Source organism: Oncorhynchus clarkii, chromosome 10 (genome assembly GCF_045791955.1).
Source record: "Oncorhynchus clarkii lewisi isolate Uvic-CL-2024 chromosome 10, UVic_Ocla_1.0, whole genome shotgun sequence".
In the NCBI taxonomy this organism is placed as follows: domain Eukaryota; kingdom Metazoa; phylum Chordata; class Actinopteri; order Salmoniformes; family Salmonidae; genus Oncorhynchus; species Oncorhynchus clarkii.
In genome coordinates this window covers 23,566,540-23,587,756 of record NC_092156.1, presented here as the reverse complement: position 1 = coordinate 23,587,756, position 21,217 = coordinate 23,566,540, and the positions used below count along the sequence as shown (strand labels likewise).

At 41.2% G+C, this 21,217-nt stretch overlaps 1 protein-coding gene across 3 annotated transcripts in view; it reads left to right on the top strand.

The window, feature by feature from the left end:
* The window catches only part of LOC139419477 (cell adhesion molecule 1-like), a 521,843-nt gene that overhangs the window by 461,294 nt on the left and 39,332 nt on the right, over positions 1-21,217 (top strand). For 2 of the 3 annotated variants that reach the window (XM_071169426.1, XM_071169428.1), the window contains exon 9: positions 9,893-9,976. The exons of the other annotated variant lie outside the window; for it this stretch is intronic. In XM_071169426.1, the coding sequence (XP_071025527.1) occupies positions 9,893-9,976 (84 nt within the window). The remainder of the gene's footprint in view (positions 1-9,892; positions 9,977-21,217) is intronic. 3 annotated transcript variants of the gene reach the window in all.

Here is a 21,217-nt window from a genome sequence, read left to right as displayed (position 1 = left end):
ATTCACCCATCTCCACACTTATTTAATTTATCTCTGGAATGATTGAGTAAGAGGGATTTTAATCAGAACGAAAGTTCTACCTGTGTTTTGACCTCTAGTTTTTATTGTCATACCGCCTTGCACTACGGGGCCTAGTCATAAGAGGTGCGGATATTTACTTTATCAACCTCAATCTGTTTTTAGCCTTTGGATATGCAAAACTTAAGGGGATGCACTATTATTGAGTTTCGAAGGGCTCAGGATGAGATTTGACCGGATTACTTTCCACTCCTCTCCAATATATAAAGCTGTGGTTGGTAGGGAAATCCACAGCCCAAAGTACAGTATACTTTAAGAGCTCTATTAGCCAGATTGTTCTGTTTTCCTCATCGACTTGAGTGAGGTTCTTATACTACACCCCACGTGCCATTATGCCACTCCCACACCTCTCTTTTGGTTAAAGGATTAATTGGCCTGTTGCCTGCCTGCCTCTCCCCTCCGTATGTCTGTGTATGTCTGCTGTTTCATATCCAACTGAGAAAATTTTCAGAGGTGTGTTTATACTCCGCTGTCTAAGGGGATAAAAACGAGACACCAGAAGTGAAATAAGTATTTTAATGCAGCCTCCGCTCCAAGAACTCTGGGACTATTCTTAATCTGCCCCGGTATACAAACCACAGTGACTCAACAGGGAAACTCACTCAGCTTCCCATATTTGAAGTCAATAAGCTTCCACTGCGTTTGATACAACATCACTGGAATAGCAGGTAGTGTGGAGTGCTGCTTTTTGTAAGGAAACCTTGCTTAATATTTGCTCCAGTTGAGCCTGTTTGGAGGGTGGCAAGCAGGGGAAGTATAGATCTTATTATCGCTGCCAAGTTTTTAATGAGCTATTGACACCGATGAACCCAAACATCTGCTGGGCCCTCGCAGTTCATTATGGGATAAATCCAATTAAGTAGCACCACCACCGAGCTGGAGTTTGTCAGCTCCCGACGTGTGTGAAACTCATCAGTGGCACAAGCCCAGTTAGTAAGGCTCCCGCCGCAAAATAGTCCCCCCTATTTGTCTGTTTAGCCATTCTTTTTTCAAGCCTCTGTTTATAGGAATGGAATATGTTCTTTGTTAGAAATAATACAAAAAAAAGAATCTAAGATTAACGGAGTGTGTACAAATGCAGACCGCCTCAAGACCAGGTTGGTTTGATTCTGAAAATGTTCCAGGCTGGATTCTCAAAGCAATGCGGGTCGTTCCACGAAATGAGTTCCTTTTGGGTCGTGTAACTTTTGATTTCACTGAACTTTTACATTCTGTCATGAAGAACACATGTTCAACTTAATAAAAAACATGTTTTCCCAATTCAAGAGGTTAAATAAAAAATAGATACTATAGTGAATTCCTATTAAGTTCCCAAAAAAGTAACAGGGTTGACCGAAACAGGGTTGACTATTTAATTTAAATCAGCCATAAATACCCTTGTGACAGAGGTACTGAAGCTTGTTGTGTGTAGCAGGGGTGGGCAATTGAATGCAAGCTTAAAAATAAAATAAAAAATGAAATTGTTAAAATAATTACAATTCTGTGTATGGGTAACAGGTTTGACATGTTTGATTTTTTCTTTTTAAGGAATGGTTTCACAAAATAACTAGGGCTTTACAATGATGGTGGGTTAAAATCTTCCTATAAGTCACAGAGACTACTCAGAGGGACATGTCAAAATGCTGAAATTGGCAATTTAAGTCTTTATTCATATATAAAATCTGACGTGTTGAATTTTCCATGTGGTCTATATTAAAGGGCACTTCATTTAATATAACAGGCTTTTAAAATGCAATATTGGTGCACGATTTCTACTTAAAATATCAAAGGGACGCAAAAGGGAACCATTTTGTGAACATGAACGCTCTCTAATAATGAATTACTTTCTTCTCCACACGTGTGCCTATTTAATAAGGTGAAAAAGCCTCCTGGAATCTAACAGAATACATTACAACAAAATATACTGAACAAAAAAAATAAATGCAACAATTTCAAAAATGTACTGAGGTACAGTTCATATCAGGAAATCAGTTATTTGAAATAAATTAATTAGGCCTTAATCTATGGATTTCACATGACTGGGAATACAGATATGCATCTGTTGGTCACAGATACCGTTAAAACAAAATGGGCCTCATCATCTTGACACGGTATCTGTGCATTCAAATTGATAAAATACAATTGTGTTCGTTGTCCGGAGCTTAAGCCTGCCCATACCATAACGCTACCGCCACCACTCTGTTCACAACGTTGACATCAGAAAACCGCTCGCGCAGATGATGCCATACACGTGGTCTGCAGTTGTGAGGCAGGTTGGAGGTACTGCCAAATTCTCTAAAATGACTTTTGGTAGATAAATTAACATTAATTTACCTGGCAACAGCTCTGGTGGGCACTCCTGCAGTCAGTATACCAATTGCACTCTCCCTCAAAACTTGACACGTCTGTGGCATTGTGGTGTTTGACAAAACTGTACATTTTAGAGTGTCCTTTTATTGTCCCCAGCACAAGGTGCACCTGTGTAATGATCATGCTGTTTAATCAGCTTCTTGATATGCCAGATCTGTCAGGTGGATGGATTATCTTGGCAAAGGAGAAATCCTCACTAACGTGGATGTAAATACATTTGTGCACAACATTTAAGAGAAATAAGCTTTTGTGCGTATGGAACATTTCTGGGATCTTTTATTTCAGCTCATGAAACATGGGACCAACACTTTACATGTTGCTTTTATATTTTTGTTCGGTGTACACTACCAGTCAAAAGTTTAAGAACCTCGACTCATTCAAGGGTTTTTCTTTATTTTTATAATTTTCTAGAATGAAAGTGAAGACATCAAAACTATGAAATAACACACATGGAATCATGCAGTTACAAAAAAGTGTTAAACAAATCAAAACGTATTTTATATTTGAGATTCTTCAAAGTACCCTTTGCCTTGATGACAGCTTTGCACACTCTTGGCATTCTCTCAACCAGCTTCATGAGGTAGTCACCTGGAATGCATTTCAATTGACATGTGTTAAAAGTTCATTTGTGGAATTTCTTTCCTTAATGCATTTGAGCCAATCAGTTGTGTTGTGACAAGGTAGGGGGGTAAACAGAAGATAGTATTTTACTAAGTCCATGTTATAGTAAGAAAAGCTCAAATAAGCAAAGAGACAGTTCATTATTACTTAAAGAGATGAAGGTCAGTCAATCCCGAAAATTTCTAACCTGAAATGTTCTTCAAGTGCAGTCGCAAAAACCATCAAGTGCTATGATGAAACTGGAGCTCATGAGGACCACCAAAGGAATGGAATACCCAGAGTTACCTCTGCTGCAGAGGATATGTTCATTAGAGTTACCAGCCTCAGAAATTACAGCCCAAATAAATGCTTCACAGAGTTCAAGTAACAGACACATCTCAACATCAACTGTTCAGAGGAGGCTGTGTGAATCAGGCCTTCATGGTCTAATTTCTGCAAAGAAACCACTGCTAAAGGACACCAATAAGAAGAAGAGACTTGCTTGGGCCAAGAAACACGAGCAATGGACATTCGACCGGTGGAAATGTGTCTGTTGATCTGGAGTCCAAATTGGAGATTTTTGGTTCAAACCGCCATGTCTTTGTGAGACGCGGTGTGGGTGAACAGATGATCTCCGCATGTGTACTTCCCAACGTAAAGCAGGGAGGAGGAGGTGTGGGAGTGCTTTGATGGTGACACTGTCTGTGATTTATTTAGACTTCAAGGCACATCTAACCAGCATCTGGTTTGGGTTTAGTGGGACTATCATTTGTTTTTCAACAGGACAATGACCAATACACTTCCAGGCTGTGTAAGGGCTATTTGACCAAGAAGGTGAGTGATAGAGTGCTGCATCAGATGACCTCGCCTCCACAACCCTCCGACCTCAACCCAATTGAGATGGTTTGGGATGAGTGAATGAAAAGCAGCCAACAAGTGCTCAGCATATGTGGAAACAGCATTCCAGGTGAAGCTTGTTGAAAGAATGCCAAGAGTGTGCAAAGCTGTCATCAAGGCAAACGGTGGCTACTTTGAAGAATCTCAAATTTAAATATATTTGTTAAACACTTTTTTGGTTACTACATGATTCCATATGTGTTATTTTATAGTTTTGATGTCTTCACTATTATTCTACAATGTTGAAAATAGTTTTTTTTTTTTACTTTAAAAACCTTGAATGGGTCGGTGTTCTAAAATATTTGACCGGTAGTGTATATTACAACTGTTCCTCTTTGTCTAATGTACTGAAGTAAAGTACAGTTTAAATATAGCCCTTTACATGGACAAGATGATCAACTATAGGCACTTCATCAATCTACTTTCTTCTTCTTAACGCCAAGCTGACTTCTTCAGTCAGTGTAGAAACGCATCATGCCACTACTCCCCATCATGCCACTACTCCCCAAGCTCCCTCCTGTCTCACCTTTGGCAAAGATAATCAACATGGGTGCACTGTTCCGAAAAACGACGTAAAAGCAACTGCCCTGTCAAAGCACGCCTTATGAATCACAGGGAGTTTGGGACAGGTAACAACTAAGCTCTGACATCCCATGATCCATGAATGTACTTTATTGACAAGCCAAACATACAAATCTCTTTAAGTACCTCTCCCTTGGAGAAATATGCTGGCAAACTCGTCCACTTGTCGTCCCCCCTGGGGAGATGGAAAGTGCTACAGATATACCGACGGTATTCTGGATGGGCTCCAGTAGAGGGAAGGTGACCCTTGTATACACCACAAGATGGCCGCCGACTTTGAGTGTTGTTGACGTGAAGAAACATTTGGAAAGATGTATAGCTGCCCGTTGTGATTTGATCCTCGTAGTAAAATTAAAGAATGTGTGTTTCAGTCCGGGAAAAACTAAAGGGATATGGCACCAGTGAACCCAATTGGTTATGGTTAGGGTTAGAGTTATGGGTTGGCATGCTAGTCACATCTGTAAGTCACACCTGTTTTATTTACCCCAGCTTTTACCTCTGGAAGGGCAATTGAAAATGTTCAATAGCCTTGGTTACATCCCAAATGAAACCCTATTTTTTCTGTGTGCACTACTTACTGGTCAAAATAGTGCACTATAATGGGAATAGGGTGCCATTTGAGACACAGCCCTAGTCAACACCAAGTATGCTTGGTGAAGTCATAGCAGAGGTCCTTAGATTTCCCTCTAATCTCTTTTGACATCATTCATAAGCTTTGAAAACAGCTCAGTGGCATATGCTCATTTCAGACACACAAGTTGCAGCTAGTATTACAAACTGTCAGGCAGAACCAAAAGCAATGAAAGTGATGGAGATATTGAACCCTCCATTTCAGTAGATACAAGCACCATTTCTTAATTTCTTTACCTTCAAGCTTGAATCAAATGTATTTTGACTACAGGTGTAGGCTAACAGTGCAATGCTTACTTTCGGGCTCTTCCCAACAATGCAGAGAGAAAGAAAATAGAGAAACGGATAAGTATAACAAATAATAATAAAAGTAACAATAACTTGGCTATATACACAGGGTAGGGTACCAGTACAGAGTTGATGGGTACTAGGTAACTGAGGTAGATACTCTATGTACATATAACTAGGAATAAATTGACAGATAATGAATAGTAGCAGCAGCGTATGTGATTTGGTCAAAAAAGTTAGTGCGAAAAGGGTCAATACAGATAGTCCGGGTAGCTATTTGGTTAACTAATTAACTATTTATCAGTCTTATGGCTTGGAGTAGAAGCTGTTCAGGGTCCTGTTGGTTTCAGACTTGGTGAATCGGTACCGCTTGACATGCGGTAGCAGAGAGAACAGTCTATGACTTGGGTGGCTGGGGTCTTTTACGATTTTTAGGGCCTTCCTCTGACACCGCCTGATATAGTTGTGGGTGAACAGGGAATACAGGAGGGGACTAAGCACGCACTCCTTAGGGGCCCCGTGTTGAAGGTCAGCATGGTGGATGTGTTGTTGCCTACTCTCATCACCTGGGGCGAACCATCAGGATGTCCAGGATCCAGTTGCAGAAGGAGGTACTCATTTCCAGGGTCCTTAGCTTAGTGATGAGCTTTGAGGGCACTATGGTGTTGAACGCTGAGCTTTAGTCAATGAACAGCCTTATCACATCCTCTTGTTCAGGTGGGAAAGGGCAGTGTGGAGTGAAATAGAGATTACGTCTTCTGTGGTTCTATTGGGGCGCTATACAAATTGGAGTGGGTCCAGGGTGTCTGCGATGATGGTGTTTATGTGAGCCATGACCAGTCTTCCAAAGCATTTCATGGCTACAGATGTGAGTGCTACAGGGCAATAGTAATTTAGACAGGTTACCTTGGCGTTCTTGGGCACAAGGACAATGGTGGTCTACTGGAAACATGTAGTTATTACAGACTGGGTCAGGGAGAGGTTTAAAATGTCAGTGAAGATACTTGCAAGCTGGTCAACACATGCTCTGAGTAAGCGTCCTGGAAGTCCGTCTGGCCCTGCGGCCTTTTGAATGTTTTAACCTTTTAACCTGTTTAAAGATTTTACTCGCATCGGCTACGGAGAGCGTGATCACACAGTTGTCCAGAACAGCTGATGCTCTCATGCATGGTTCAGTGTTTCTTGCCTCGAAGCAAACATAGAAGGCATTTAGCTCGCCTGGTAGGCTTGCGTCACTGGGATGCTTACGGCTGTGTTTCCCTTTGTAATCTGTGATATTTTGCAAGCCCTGCCACATCCAGCGAGCGTCAGAGCCAGTGTATTAGGATTCGATCATAGTCCTGTATTGATGCTTTGTCTGTCTGACGGTTCGTCAGTGGGCGTAGCAGGATTTCTTATAAGCATTATTTTCCTGCAGGGATGGGCAGCATTCATTTCATTTTATTGCCATGCATTATTGGCATTATTGGCGGTAGATAGCCTAGTGGTTAGAGCGTTGGGCCAATAACCGAAAGGTTGCTAGATCGGTAAAAATTGGTTGTTCTGCCCCTGAACAAGGCAGTTAACCCACTGTTCCTAGGCCGTAATTGTAAATAAGAATTTGTTCTTAACTGACTTGCCCAGTTAAATAAAGGTTTAAAAAATGCGTTATTTCAAATATTATTTGCTTATCCTGTCAGTGATATTAAAAGGCTTGGTAAACACAGCATGTTTGAAGACAACGTTTAAGCTGTCACTGCCCACGCACGTCCGTCTCTCTGATGTGTCCCTCCCTGCCTGCCTGTCTTCCACATCTCATCATTAGTCTGTTGGAAAGTGTCTCTGGGCCCTCCTGCCGTGTTGTTCTGATGGAACATAGACAACAAACAAAGCAGGGAGGGAGGTAGGTAGGATGGGAGACTGTCTGCAAATTTCCCCCCACCTACACAGATGTTAACACAGTGGTACCTGTCTGGCTAGATGGGGACAGACCGGCAAACAGTTGTGGCGGCGGGCGCAAGTCACTGCTCACGACTTTCAGCACAACAGAAAATTCTCTCTCTCTCGCTCTCGCTCTCGCTCTCTCTCTCTCTCTCTATCTCTCTCTCTCTCTCTCTCTCTCTCTCTCTCTCTCTCTCTATCTCTCTCTCTCTCTCTCTCTCTCTCTCTCTCCATCCCCCTCCCTCTATTTCCCTCTCTCTCTCCATCCCCCTCCCTCTATTTCCCTCTCTCTCTCTCCCCCCTCATTTCATTACCCTGTTTGGTGGTTGTCTCTCTCATCGCTGGAAAAAGCTGCCCCAAATCACTCGCTCTTTGCACTCCTTTAACACTTCCCACTGTTTTTTGGTACACTCTTAGGCAATCTGAGCAGCATGCCGAGTGTTCGAGCCTCTCTCCTGACTGAAAGCCTCAGCCCCAGGTTCCTATTAATGCAGCACCACCACTCCGACTGAGAGAATGTCACTTTTGATGTCCCCCTACAGTTATTGGTGGGGGGTGAGCCGACTAATGAAGTAAAAGTAAAATGCAACTGGGGGGGTTGCCTTGAGCGGAAAGTCTGTGTGTCGAACGTCCCTCCCTCCCTTGGACATCACGTTGTGCCACTGTGTTTGTTTGTTTGTTGATGTCATGGGCGTTGGACATTGCATTTTCATCACTAATCATGTCCATCATGTTTTTTTAAAGGATCGAGTTTGGGATTTCTAGTTTTTTTCTGTTTGAACTTGTGATGGGGCTTTTTACTGATATAATGCCAACAGTATATCCGTAGGAGAGATTCATTGACACATTTGGATGCCGCAGCCCAAGCTCCAGTGGATTATGCACTAGCCAAGCATTTTTTGAGAATGGTGAATTTAAGTTATGCTGTACGCTGTATGCTGTATTTATTACAGTGCCAGTCAAAAGTTTGGACTCACCTACTCATTTAAAGGTTTTTCTTTATTTTTACTATTTTCTATGTTGTAGAATAATAGTGAAGACATTAAAACTATGAAATAACACATGTAGTAAGCAAAAAAATGTTAAACAAATCCAAATATATTTTATATTTGAGATTCTTCAAAGTAGCCTCCCTTTGCCTTGACAGCTTTGCACACCCTTGGCATTCTTTCAACAAGCTTCACCTGAAATGCTTTTCCAACAGTCTTGGAGTTCCCACATGTGCTGAGCACTTGTTGGCTAATTTTCCTTCACTCTGCGGTCCAACTCATCCTAAACCGTCTCAATTGGGTTGAGGTCGGGTGATTGTGGAGGCCAGGTCATCTGATGCAGCACTCCATCACTCTCCTTCTTGGTCAAATAGCCCTTACACAGCCTGGAGGTGTGTTGGGTCATTGTCCTGTTGAAAAACAAATGATAGTGTCCATTACTTGAACTCTGTGAAGAATTTATTTGGGCTACAATTTCTGAGGCTGGTATTTCTAATGAACTGCAGCAGTGTTAACTCTGGGTCTTCCTTTCCAGTGGTGGTCCTCATGAGAGCCAGTTTCATCATAGTGCTTGATGGTTATTGCGACTGACCTTAATGTCTTAAAGTAATGATGGACTGTCGTTTCGCTTTGCTTAGTTGAGCTGTTCTTGCCAAAATATGGACTTGGTATTTTACCAAATAGGGCTATCTTCTGTATACCACCCCTACCTTGTCACAACACAACTGATTGTTTCAAACTCATTAAAAGGAAAGAAAGCCCACAAATTAACTTTTAACAAGGCACACCTGATAATTTAAATGCATTCCAGGTGACTATCTCATGAAGCTGGTTGAGAGAATGCCAAGAGTGTGCAAAGCTGTCATCAAGTCAAAGGGTGGCTACTTTAAAGAATCTCAAATATAAAATATATTTAGATTTGTTCAGCACTTTTTTGGTTACTACATGATTCCATATGTGTTATTTAATCGTTTTGATGTCTTCACTATTATTCTACAATGTTGAAAATTGTAAAAAATAAAAATAAAAACTTGAATGAGTAGGTGTGTCCAAACTTTTGACTGGTATTGTACATGGCAATTACTTGTCCAATAGGGGCAATGCGATTGCCTCTTAACATACTGTAGCCTCGCAACGAGGAAGGGCTAAACCGTGATTTACGGCTTCTTAACTACTTTGAATGAATACCTAAACTTAATAAATGTTTTATATAACTTAGTTTATGACAGGCTTAGAGGCACACATATACACTATCACCGGTATCAATAATGTCCTCATCACAATTGCCTTATTTCACTGCAAATCCAGGTCCAAATACTATTTTAAATAATTTCTAATACTTTATCTGTGCTTGATTAAGCTGGCCTGACTTCATGCCAATACAACAGTCTCAAAGCTCAACCCTGACGATCTGGCACTCTAGGCGGCCAAGCACAAACGCTCAAAGTATTTGAAAGATTTCAAGTGGTATTTTAACCCAGGTCTGTTTCGTTGTGTATTTTGTTTTCATGGTTTACTCATTAGTTTCTGTCTGTCATGTATTTGTTTTCTTCATCCAGATGCCCCCACCACTACCCCTATACCCACTACAGCTACCACCACAATTCCCACCACCACCATCTCTCTCCCTGAAGCCACTGCAGGTACAGTATAACCTCCCACCACCTCCCTGTGTTTGTGTGTGCGCGTGCTGGTTGTGCGTGCATTGTTTGTGTGCATATGCGTTACCCACCACACCACAAACACCACCACTTACAACATCCACACTGTGAGTGTGTGCAGATGTAAGCATGTTTATTCTACAGGTACCATTACCACCACCCTCTACCCATGGTAATGTATGACCTGACAACCCCCTAGTGTGTGAGGAAAATATAAATATTTGCTGTCTGCCAGTCCTGATAAGATTGAGACATATTGTTATGTTTTTATTGTTGATCTCTGGAAGTGTGCAACCAAATCCTGGACTGGTAGATACCATGCAATCTCTACCAAGTCTGATTAAAAAATAGAGCATGTCTTGGTCTGGTACATAATCATGTCAGAAGTCTAACCCCGAAAATGGACATGATTTAGGAAATATGACAAATGCAGACATAATGGTGTTATCAGAATCGCAGGCCTTAGGCACAGACAGACGCTCCTGGCTCAGCACGTCCCAACATTCCAAACAGGTGTCAGTCATGCATAGACCAAGGCAAAAACAGGCCTAATCAGTCAGGATTCTTTTTCCAAACAATTTACATAAAATTGAGACTGAGATCGAAAAAATAATAGTGGACATACAGTTGAAGTCGGAAGTTTGCATACACCTTAGCTAAATACATTTAAACAGTTTTTCACAATTCCTGACATTTAATCCTAGTAAAAAATTCCCTGTCTTGGGTCAGTTTGGATCACTTTATTTTAAGAATGTGAAATGTAAGAATAATTGTAGAGAGAATGATTTCTTTCATCACATTCCCAGTGGGTCAGAAGTTTACATACACTCAATTAGTATTTGGTAGCATTTCCTTTAAATTGTTTAACTTGGGTCAAACGTTTCAGGTAGCCTTCCACAAGCTTCCCACAATAAGTTGTGTGAATTTTGGCCCATTCCTCCTGACAGAGCTGGTGTAACTGAGTCAGGTTTGTAGGCCTGAGGTCAGGGCTTTGTGATGGCCACTCCAATACCTGGACTTTGTTGTCTTTAAGCCATTTTTCCACAACTTTGGAAGTTTGCTTGGGGTCATTGTCCATTTGGAAGACCCATTTGCGACCAAGCTTTAACTTCCTGACTGATGTCTTGAGATGTTGCTTCAATATATCCACATAATTTTCCTACCTCCTGATGCCATCTATTTTGTGAAGTACACTAGTCCCTCCTGCAGCAAAGCACCCCCACAACATGATGCTGCCACCCCGTGCTTCACGGTTGGGATGGTGCTCTTCGGCTTTTAAGTCTCCCCTTTTTCCTCCAAACATAACGATGGTCATTATGGCCAAACAGTTATATTTTTGTTTCATCAGACCAGAGGACATTTCTCCAAAAAGTATGACATTTGTCCCCGTGTACAGTTGCAAACTGTAGTCTGTCTTTTTTATGGCGGATTTGGAGCAGTGGCTTCTTCCTTGCTGAGCGGCCTTTCAGGTTATGTCGATATAGGACTCGTTTTATTGTGGATATAGATAATTTTGTACCTGTTTCCTCCAGAATCTTCACAAGGTCCTTTGCTGTTGTTCTGGGATTGATTTGCACTTTTCGCACCAAAGTACGTTCATCTCTAGGAGACAGAATGTGTCTCCTTCCTGAGTGGTATGATGGCTGCGTGGTCCCATGGTGTTTGTACAGATGAACGTGGTACCTTCAGACGTTTGGAAATTGCTCCCAAGGATGAACCAGACTTGTGGAGGTCTACAAATATGTTTCTGAGGTCTTGGCTGATTTATTTTGATTTTCCCATGATGTCAAGTAAAGAGGCACTGAGTTTGAAGGTAGGCCTTGAAATGCATCCACAGGTATACCTCTAATTGACTCAAATGATGTCAATTAGCCTATCAGAAGCTTCTAAAGCCATGACATCATTTTCTGGAATTTTCCAATCTGTTTAAAGGCACAGTCAACTTAGTGTATGTAAACTTCTGACCCACTGTGATACATAAGTGAAATAATCTGTCTGTAAACAATTGTTGGAAAAATTACTTCTGTCATGCACATAGTAGATAACCGACTTGCCAAAACTATAGTTTGTTAACAAGAAATTTGTTGAGTGGTTGAAAAATAAGTTTTAATGACTCCAACCTAAGTGTACAGTATGTAAACTTCCGACTTCAACTGTATATAGCATCCACATTTACAACGAAGTGCCAGGATCAGGATAATTAACACTAGAAAAGCCTGGCTTCTTGGGACCCCCCTTCAAGCCAAAACAAGTATTTTTGACTCCAATATTCTAACAGTCTAATAATTTATTTTATTTTTTACTTCACCTTTATTTAACCAGGTAGGCTAGTTGAGAACAAGTTCTAATTTGCAACTGCGACCTGGCCAAGGTAAAGCAAAGCAGTTCGACACATACAACAACACAGAGTTACACATGGAATAAACAAACATACAATCAATAATACAGTACGAAAATCTATATACAGCATGTGCAAATGAGGTAGGATAAGAGAGGTAAGACAATAAATAGGCCATGGTGGTAAAGTAATTACAATATAGCAATTAAACACTGGAATGGTAGGATGTGCAGAGGATGAATGTGCAAGTTGCGATACTAGGGGGCAAAGGAGCAAGATAAATAAATACAGTATGGGGATGAGGTAGATTGGATGGGCTATTTACAGATGTGCTATGTACAGGTGCCGTGATCTGTGATCTGCTCTGACAGCTGGTGCTTAAAGCTAGTGAGAGAGGTAAGAGTCTCCAGCTTCAGAGATGAATAAATAATAAACACTTTTCATATACAGTATGCTATCGTAAAACAAATATTATGGTTGTGTTTATGAAGGTCTTGAGTAACATGAGAATACAAAAACAATTCAAAGAACACAATAGCCTATATTAACATTAACAAATTAAAATGCTATCTGTTTCCATGTGCTCAAGTGTGGAGCGCATGGAACAGTGGTTATTCTTGGAAAAAGTTACATTTTGAAATAGAGCTCATCTCTTCAATTTGGTAGTATTTTAATTGTTTTGGAAACCTCAGACGGCTCTTTCTGATCCTATATTGTATATAAATTAAAACGTCTTACCCTCATGTGACTTAAACAAGTAACTTCTTGGAAATTGTCCTCTTAACTTCTTATCAAATTCTAAAAGCATACGTGTGTTAAATATACTTATTTTGGAAAATTCAAGGACGGAAGGTGGCATGACTTTAAAAATGGCAGAGATATTTACATTTGTAATTCATATTAAGCAAAATAGTGTTAACACACAAACTCAGATCTCGACGAACAGACATACAAACGAACACTGTCTGGATTATATTTTTGGATTATATTATATTTGGATTATATTTTTGTGTTCCTACTGGAGGGGCCAGGTTCAGGGTCCCTCCCACTGCAACTCGAGGCTGTCAATGGCACTCCTCAGAGTTGTCCGCTTGCGCCCATCACAATTCTCTCTAAAATGTTCACCCGCTTTCTCTCCCTCTCTCTTTCTCCCTTTCTCTCCCACTCACCATCTCCCCCTCTCTCTCTCCCTCTCTCTCTCTTTCTCTCTTTCTCTCCCACTCACCATCTCCCTCTCCCTTCTCTCCCTCTCTCTTTCTCCCTTTCTCTCCCTCTCTCTTTCTCCCTTTCTCTCCCTCTCCCTTCTCCCCCTTTCTCTCTCCCTCTCTCTTTCTCCCTTTCTCTCCCTCTCACCATCTTCCTCTCCCTTCTCCCCCTCTCTCCTCTCTTTCTCGTTGCTCACACAATCTTATCACGATCTGGGGCTGTATCCCGTCCTGTCTGACTCTTTTGTGTTTCCTATTTTTAAACGCTCAGACAAGAAAGCTGGGACTGGGACAGGCGGACGACTCCCTTCTCTTCCATTCACATTCATATATTGTAGAGCCGTAGACTCTTATTTCCTCTAGTGAGGTGCGTCTCACTTCGACCACAAAAGTTCAGGTCACTTGCCACTCCTCAAAATATATTTGCCTTATGCAAAAGCAATATGCGGAAAAATTAACTGTCACCTTGCCCTGTCGCGAGAATGCATTCACAATGACCGCAGTTAGCGGTAAAGTGATATGTTAAAGTTCAGATCGGTGCTCGACTAAACTTTTGTTAGCCTTTGGAGCCGGCGTTGTAAATGCTGAGCACTGATGTTATCATTGCATGGAGTCACTCGTTTGATCCTATTTCCTGTTATGGCTATTATACAGAAAGGAGGTACATGGATATATTTAGCTCTGATCTCTCCCCTGCCTTTCTTGTATCATGTTGTACCTGATGCAATGAACAGGCAATAGATTTTATTTTTCTGTTGCAATTCCTGCTACCTTACCTCAGCTCACCAGTTACTGCAGATTCAATGTTTCTCCTTACTACTGTTTAGGCTTACTTTTAAGCCCCCCAAACAAAACAGACTTTAATTGTTTTTTGTCTTGGAGAAACACTGACAAGATACCAATGAGTCCTCTAGATCTGGGACCACATGTACTGACTGTCTCAGAGTAAGAGTGCTGATCTATGATTAGTTTTGCCTTTGAGGTAAAAATGAATAAGACTACATGGACAGGGAGGGAGACCTGATCCTAGATCAGCACTTCTACTCTGAGACGCTTTTTGACAACGAGCCCTAGTATTTGCAGGCTGCCAGTTGATCTATAATTGATGTTGAAACATTCTGTTAAGTGAGTAATGGACATGGATGTGACCTGTCACTATCGCCAACTGTATTTCCTTTCTCAGTCCAATCGCTAATATGTGCATGACAAGACGATGATGTCACAAATCATTAGTCAACTCTATTATGACATCTCGGTTGCCATACTATTGTGGACTAACTATAACCATTTGATTGTATTAGATTTTCAACTTAGTGCCACATAAAGCCATTTGCAACGGTTAGTAAATGCACGATTGTCTCTCTTTGTTCATAATGACACTCATTGTCAGAAACAGTTGCTGAAGGCCATTTTTGGCATTGCAATTTCAAATCTCCTGATTGTGCATAAACAAAACAACAATTTACAACTGGTGTTTGAGCAGAGCAGCCATGAACTAGAAATACAATCAAAGTCTCTGACAGACCTTTCTCCGCACGGTTGGAACAAACCTAGACCTGGAAAAAACAGGCATTGTGCTCGATTATGCCTTTTGATTGGATTAAGTGAAAGACCAAAGGCCTAATGACGATGCTGATTAGTTACACCTTCTACTCACACCAAACAAGTGGGTGTGTCTAAGTAGGCTGTTACCTGCTTTGTCAGACTCATGTAATCTAGTATCGCAATAAAATAATATGAGGTATTTTATTGTTCAAAGGGTGGATACTTTGAAGAATCTAAAATCTGAAATATATTTTGCTTTGTTTAACACTGTTTTGGTTACTAGATGAATCAATATGTGTTATTTCATAGTTTTGATGTCTTCACTATTATTCTACAATGTAGAAAATAGTAAAAATAAAGAAAAACCCTTGAATGAGTAGGCGTATCCAAACTTTTGACTGATACTGTATGTCACTAGTAGTAAACGTATATAATGGGGAATTGATAAAAAGAGTAGTTCAAGACATATCGAAAGGGAGGATGAATGCAATTGAAAGAACCTGAAATTATCTAATATTCTACTGTTTTTATTTGTCTGCTTTATGTATACTGAACAAAAATATAAACACAACTTGTAAAGTGTTGGTCCCATGTTTCATGAGCTGAAATAAAATATCCCTGAAATGTTCCATACACAAAAAGCTTGTTTTGCTCAAATGTTATGCACAAATTTGTTTACACCCCAGTTAGTGAGCATTTCTCCTCTGTGAAGATAATCCATCCACCCAACAGGTGTGGCATATCAAGAAGCTGATTAAACAGCATGATCATTACACAGATGCACCTTGTGCTGAGGACAATAAAAGGCCACTTTGAAATGTGCAGTTTTGTCACTCAATACATTGCCACAGATGTCTTAAGTTTTGAGGAAGCTTGCAATTGGCATGCTGACTGCAGGAATGTCCACCAGAGCTGTTTCCAGAGACTTTAATGTTACTTTCTCTACCATATGCCGCCTCCAACGTTGTTTTAGAGAATTTGGCAGTATGCCCAACCGACCTCACAACCACAGACCACGTGTAACCACGCCAGCCCAGGATCTTCACATCCAGCTTCATCACCTGCAGGATTGTCTGAGACCAGCCATCCGGACAGAGGATGAAACGGAGGGGTATTTCTGTCTGTAATAAAGCCCTTTTGAGGGAAAAACTCATTCCGATTGGCTGGTCCTGGCTCCCAAGTGGGTGGGCCCAAGCCCAACAATGGCTGTGTTCTTCTGTCCATTCATGTGAAATCCATAGATTAGGGCCTAATTCATTTATTTAAATTGACTGATTTCCTTACACAAACTGTAACTGGAAATTGTTGAAATTGTTGCAAGCTGCGATTTTTGTTCAGTGTAAGTTTCTAACGGAGATTTTCATTTCTGTCACATATGGAACCACAGTCATCAGGTGCGCTGTTTAGAATAGAGTTTTCCCGCGAATGACATTTTGGCAATTGTTTGAAAATGAGGAGTTACATATTCTGATTAATTACCATAATCTAAATGTGATTTCTGTCATTCTGAGCACAGTGGATGGACACCCTAATGGATTATGCACCCAAAAGATATTTATTAAATTGCCAGTGAATTCAAATCTTCCTGGTCCCGTTGTCCGGTGACACACCCCAATGAGTTGGAAGCAATGGGTCAGCCGCAGTGCAGCATTCCTGCACGATTATAGACGTTAATGCACTGAACACTTACTGAGATTAAAGTTTACTTATGCAGGAACGCAGTGACAAACTTAACTTGCACATGCTGTAGACATACTGCACTGTAAATAATGATGACACATTGTTCCTATGTTGTTGCACTTAATAAAGTGGACCTCAACATGGCCGACTCATCATAATTAGAAAGATAAACCCCATTTACTGGTATCTTTCCCAGGTCGTCTTTTTGCTTTTAACTTTTAACATTATTCCTGTGTATTTAGATGTGAAGGAACAGTCTCTTATGGACGTTATGCGCTCTGCCGGCTGATTATATTTCTCCACAAGCGCAGATGCGTATAGATCAGGCGCAGTAGCGGCAAGCAAATCTATCAAAGCCCCCGCGGGGTAGATGCCACTTAGAAATGTAATACATTTTTGATAAACTGGCTATAAGGAGACTGGAATGGGGGTATACTGCACTTTTATAGAAAATCTATTATAGCCTCAACTCAAGACTAAGGTGCTCAGCGGCTTCAGGAGGTGACATTTAGATATTACTAAATTGCCATTTACACAGCAAATAAATGGCTATATGGAAGGACCTTGCTCACTACCATCCGCACGAGGGACAGATGTCATTAATAAATAAATAAAAATGCCCTCTAAACACAGCTCCGAAATGTATGTTTATCTATATTTTGCCATTATTTGTATTTATTTTTGCTTTTAAAAAGCTTTTGCAAATGTGATTAAAGGCCAAAGCTCGCTGTCGTTCTATCTGTACGTCTCCATTTTTACCCTTTCCCATCTACTTTATCCCTCCCTTTATCGCGCATTCTTTTTGGTCCTATTCCCAAAGCATTCTCCCTACCAAATCTTTCTTTCAGCTTCCCTTATTCTTACCCTCCCTCTTTGTATTGTTTCCCTCCATTTCTTCTGTTCCCTTATTCGTTCCCTCCATCTCCTTCTCTATCTTTATGTCAGTCAGAAAGGCAAAGCAAGAGCTTTTCCGCTTGACATGCAGCGTTTTGTGCTGGCCCTGTCCTAAGGGCAGGCCGTTGTCCTTTTGGTAGTCAGGGGCAACAGTAGTTATTGTCATCTCTAATGTCATCTCTAATGCGGACCCACTCCTGTTTGGAAAAGTCCACAGATACCAAGACACTCAGTCATCTAGAATACTCCCTACCTCTATCTTTCCTGCTCTTCATACAACTCTCTAGCATTCTCTCTGGCTCCCTCTCTCTCCTACTCTCCCCTCTCTTTCTCCATCCCTTGCTCTCCTTCCCTCCCTCCCCTTACTTCTTCGCTCCTTTTCTCTCTCAGCTTAAATACAGTATATGACTAATGATGTACCAAAACGAGATGTCAGAGAATTACAGTCAGCTCAACCCAGCAACGTAAATAGACACTCGTAAAGCAGCGTTTGGGAGACAGAAAAAGCCATTAATAAAATGTACCCCCGCTAATAAAACAGAAATGAATTAGGAGACCGAGGTGCCACCGCCTGTTAATTGATGAAAAGCTATAAACAGAGACGGCAACCAATTCATTTCACCCCCCTCCATACATAAAAACGACAACAACAAAAACGCTTTTGTCAATACTTAAATTACATAAACACCATCTGGTAAACTGATTTTGGGATTGAACAAATGAATTGCCCTTGCCTGCACAAGCACTTGCAAGATAGAGTTGTCAATTTCTCTTGATTCTTTCCAGCAGCATAAAGCAGGGACAGAGAGGGATGGCTCACCGGCAGAGGATGGGCTAATTCACTAAAGGTCAATTGCATTACAATGGGGGAAAACAACAACTGCAGTTGTGTGATACACCGCTCATTGAGCGCATCCCGCTGAATCTATTAGGCTTAGCAACATGCAAACACAGAAATGCACGCAATACGTATTTTTTATGTAGAGGTATATTGTTATTTGAGGCAATGTTTGCGCTCCATGATGGCTCCAAGGAGATGAAACTCATAAAGCAGGCTGGGGAAGGTAATCAGCTAGCTAGGCCTGAATCACCTACATCCTACAACAATGAAGCTTGGTGTGTGTGTGCGCATCAACAGAAGGATTGATTCTTACATTTTTGTTGTATTTACACCTTGATTTGAATGGACATTCTCTGATCATTGATGTCAATTAAGCAAGATCATTGATGTCAAGTTAATTTAAATATAGAATGTTGGGAAGTTTATGATTAATATAATCTGTGGCCAAAGCAAATGTCATTCTGTAGTGATTGCTGTAACCACCCACTAACAGAATAAGAATGGACTATACAGTTCTGTCGGAAAGTATTCAGACCCCTTGACTTTTTCTACATTTTGTTACGTTACAGCCTTATTCTAAAATATGTTTTTCTTCTCAGCAATCTACACACAATACCCCATAATGACAAAGCGAAAACCAGTTTTTAAAATGTTTTGCACATGTATTAAAACTAAAAAACAGAAATATCTTATTTACATAAGTATTCAGACCCTTTGCTATGAGACTCAAAATTGAGCTCAGTGGCATCCTGTTTCCATTGATCATCCTTAAGATGTTTCTACAACTTGATTGGTCAATTCAATTGATTGGACATTATTTGGAAAGGCACACACCTGTCTATATAAGGTCCCACAGTTGACAGTTCATGTCAAAGCAAAAACCAAGCCACGAGGTCGAAGGAATTGTCCGAGCTCCGAGACAGGATTGAGTCAAGGCACAGATCTGGGTAAAGGTACCAAAAAAAATGTCTGCAGCATTGAAGATCCTCAAGAACACAGTGGCCTCCATCATTCTTAAATGGAAGAAGTCTGGAACCTCCAACACTCTTCCTAGGGCTGGCCGCCCGGCCAAACTGAGCAATCAGGGAGAAGGGCCTTGGTCAGGGAGGTGAACAAGACCCCCGATGGTCACACTGACAGAGCACCATAGTTCCTCTGTGGAGATGGGAGCACCTTCCATAAGGACAACCATCTCTGTAGCACTCCACCTATCAGGCCTTTATGGTAGAGTGGCCAGACGGAAGCCACTCCTAAGTAAAAGTCTCATGACATTCCGCTTGGAGTTTGCGAAAAGGCACCTAAAGACTGACCATGAGAAACAAGATTCTCTGGTCTGATAAAACCAAGATTGAACTATTTGGCCTGAATGCCAAGCGTCACTTCTGGAGGAAATGTCCTTGGGTGGCCCAGCCAGAGCCTGGACTTGAACCTGATTGAACACTCTGTAGAGACTTGAAAATAGCCGTGCAGTGACACTCCTCGTCCAACCTGACAGAGCTTGAGAGAATCTGCAGAGAAGGATGGGAGAAACTCCCCAAATTCAGGTGTGCCAAGATTGTAGCATCATACCCAAGAAGATTCAAGGCTGTAATCTCTGCAAAAGGTTATTCAACAAAGTACTGAGTAAAGGGTCTGAATACTTATGTAAAAGTAATATTGCAGGTTTTTTTTTTTGTGTAGAAAGCTGTTTTTGCTTTGCCATCATGGGTATTGTATGTAGCATCATGCTGCCACCACCAGCGCCAGCGACTGGGAGACTAGTCAGGATCGAGGCAAAGATGAACGGAGCAAAGTACAGGGAGATTCTTGATGAAAACCTACTCCAGAGCGCTCAGGACCTCAAAATGGGGCAAAGGTTCACCTTCCAACAGGACAACGACACTAAGCACACAGCCAAGACAACTCATTAGTGGCTTTGGGACAAGTCTCTTAATGTCCTTGAGTAGCCCAGCCAAAGGCAGGACTTGAACCCAATCGAACATCTCTGGAGAGACCTGGAAATAGCTGTGCAGCAACGCTCCCAATCCAACCGGACAGAGCTTGAGAGGATCTGCAGAGAAGAATGGGAGAAATTCCCCAAATACAGGTGTACCAAGCTTGTAGCGTCATACCCAAGAATACTTGATGCTGTAATCGTTGCCAAAGGTAATTCAACAAAGTACTGATTAAAGGGTCTTAATACTTACGTAAATGTGTTATTTCATTTTTATTTTTTAATTAGCAAACATTTCTAAAAACCTGTTTTTGCTTTGTCATTATGGGGTATTGTGTGTGTTTAATTTAAAAAAAAATTGAATAAGGTTGTAACGTAACAAAAATGTGGAAAAAGTCATGTCTGAATACTTTCTGAAGGCACTGTATATAGAAAAGTGTGTGGACACCCCTTCAAATTTCAGCCACACCCGTTTCTGACAGGTATATAAAACTGAGCACACCGCCATGCAATCTCCATTGGCAGTAGAATGGCCTTACTGAAGAGCTCAGTGACTTTCAACGTGGCACCGTCATAGGATGTCACCTTTCCAAAAAGTCTGTAAATCAAATGTCTGTCCTGCTAGAACAGCACCGTTCAACTGTAAGTGCTGTTATTGTGAAATGGAAACTTCTAGGAGCAACAACGGCTCAGCAATCTCACAGAACGGGACCTCTGAGTTCTGAAGCGCGTAGCGGGTAAAAATCGTCTGTTCTCGGTTGCGACACTCTACAGGGTTCCAAACTGC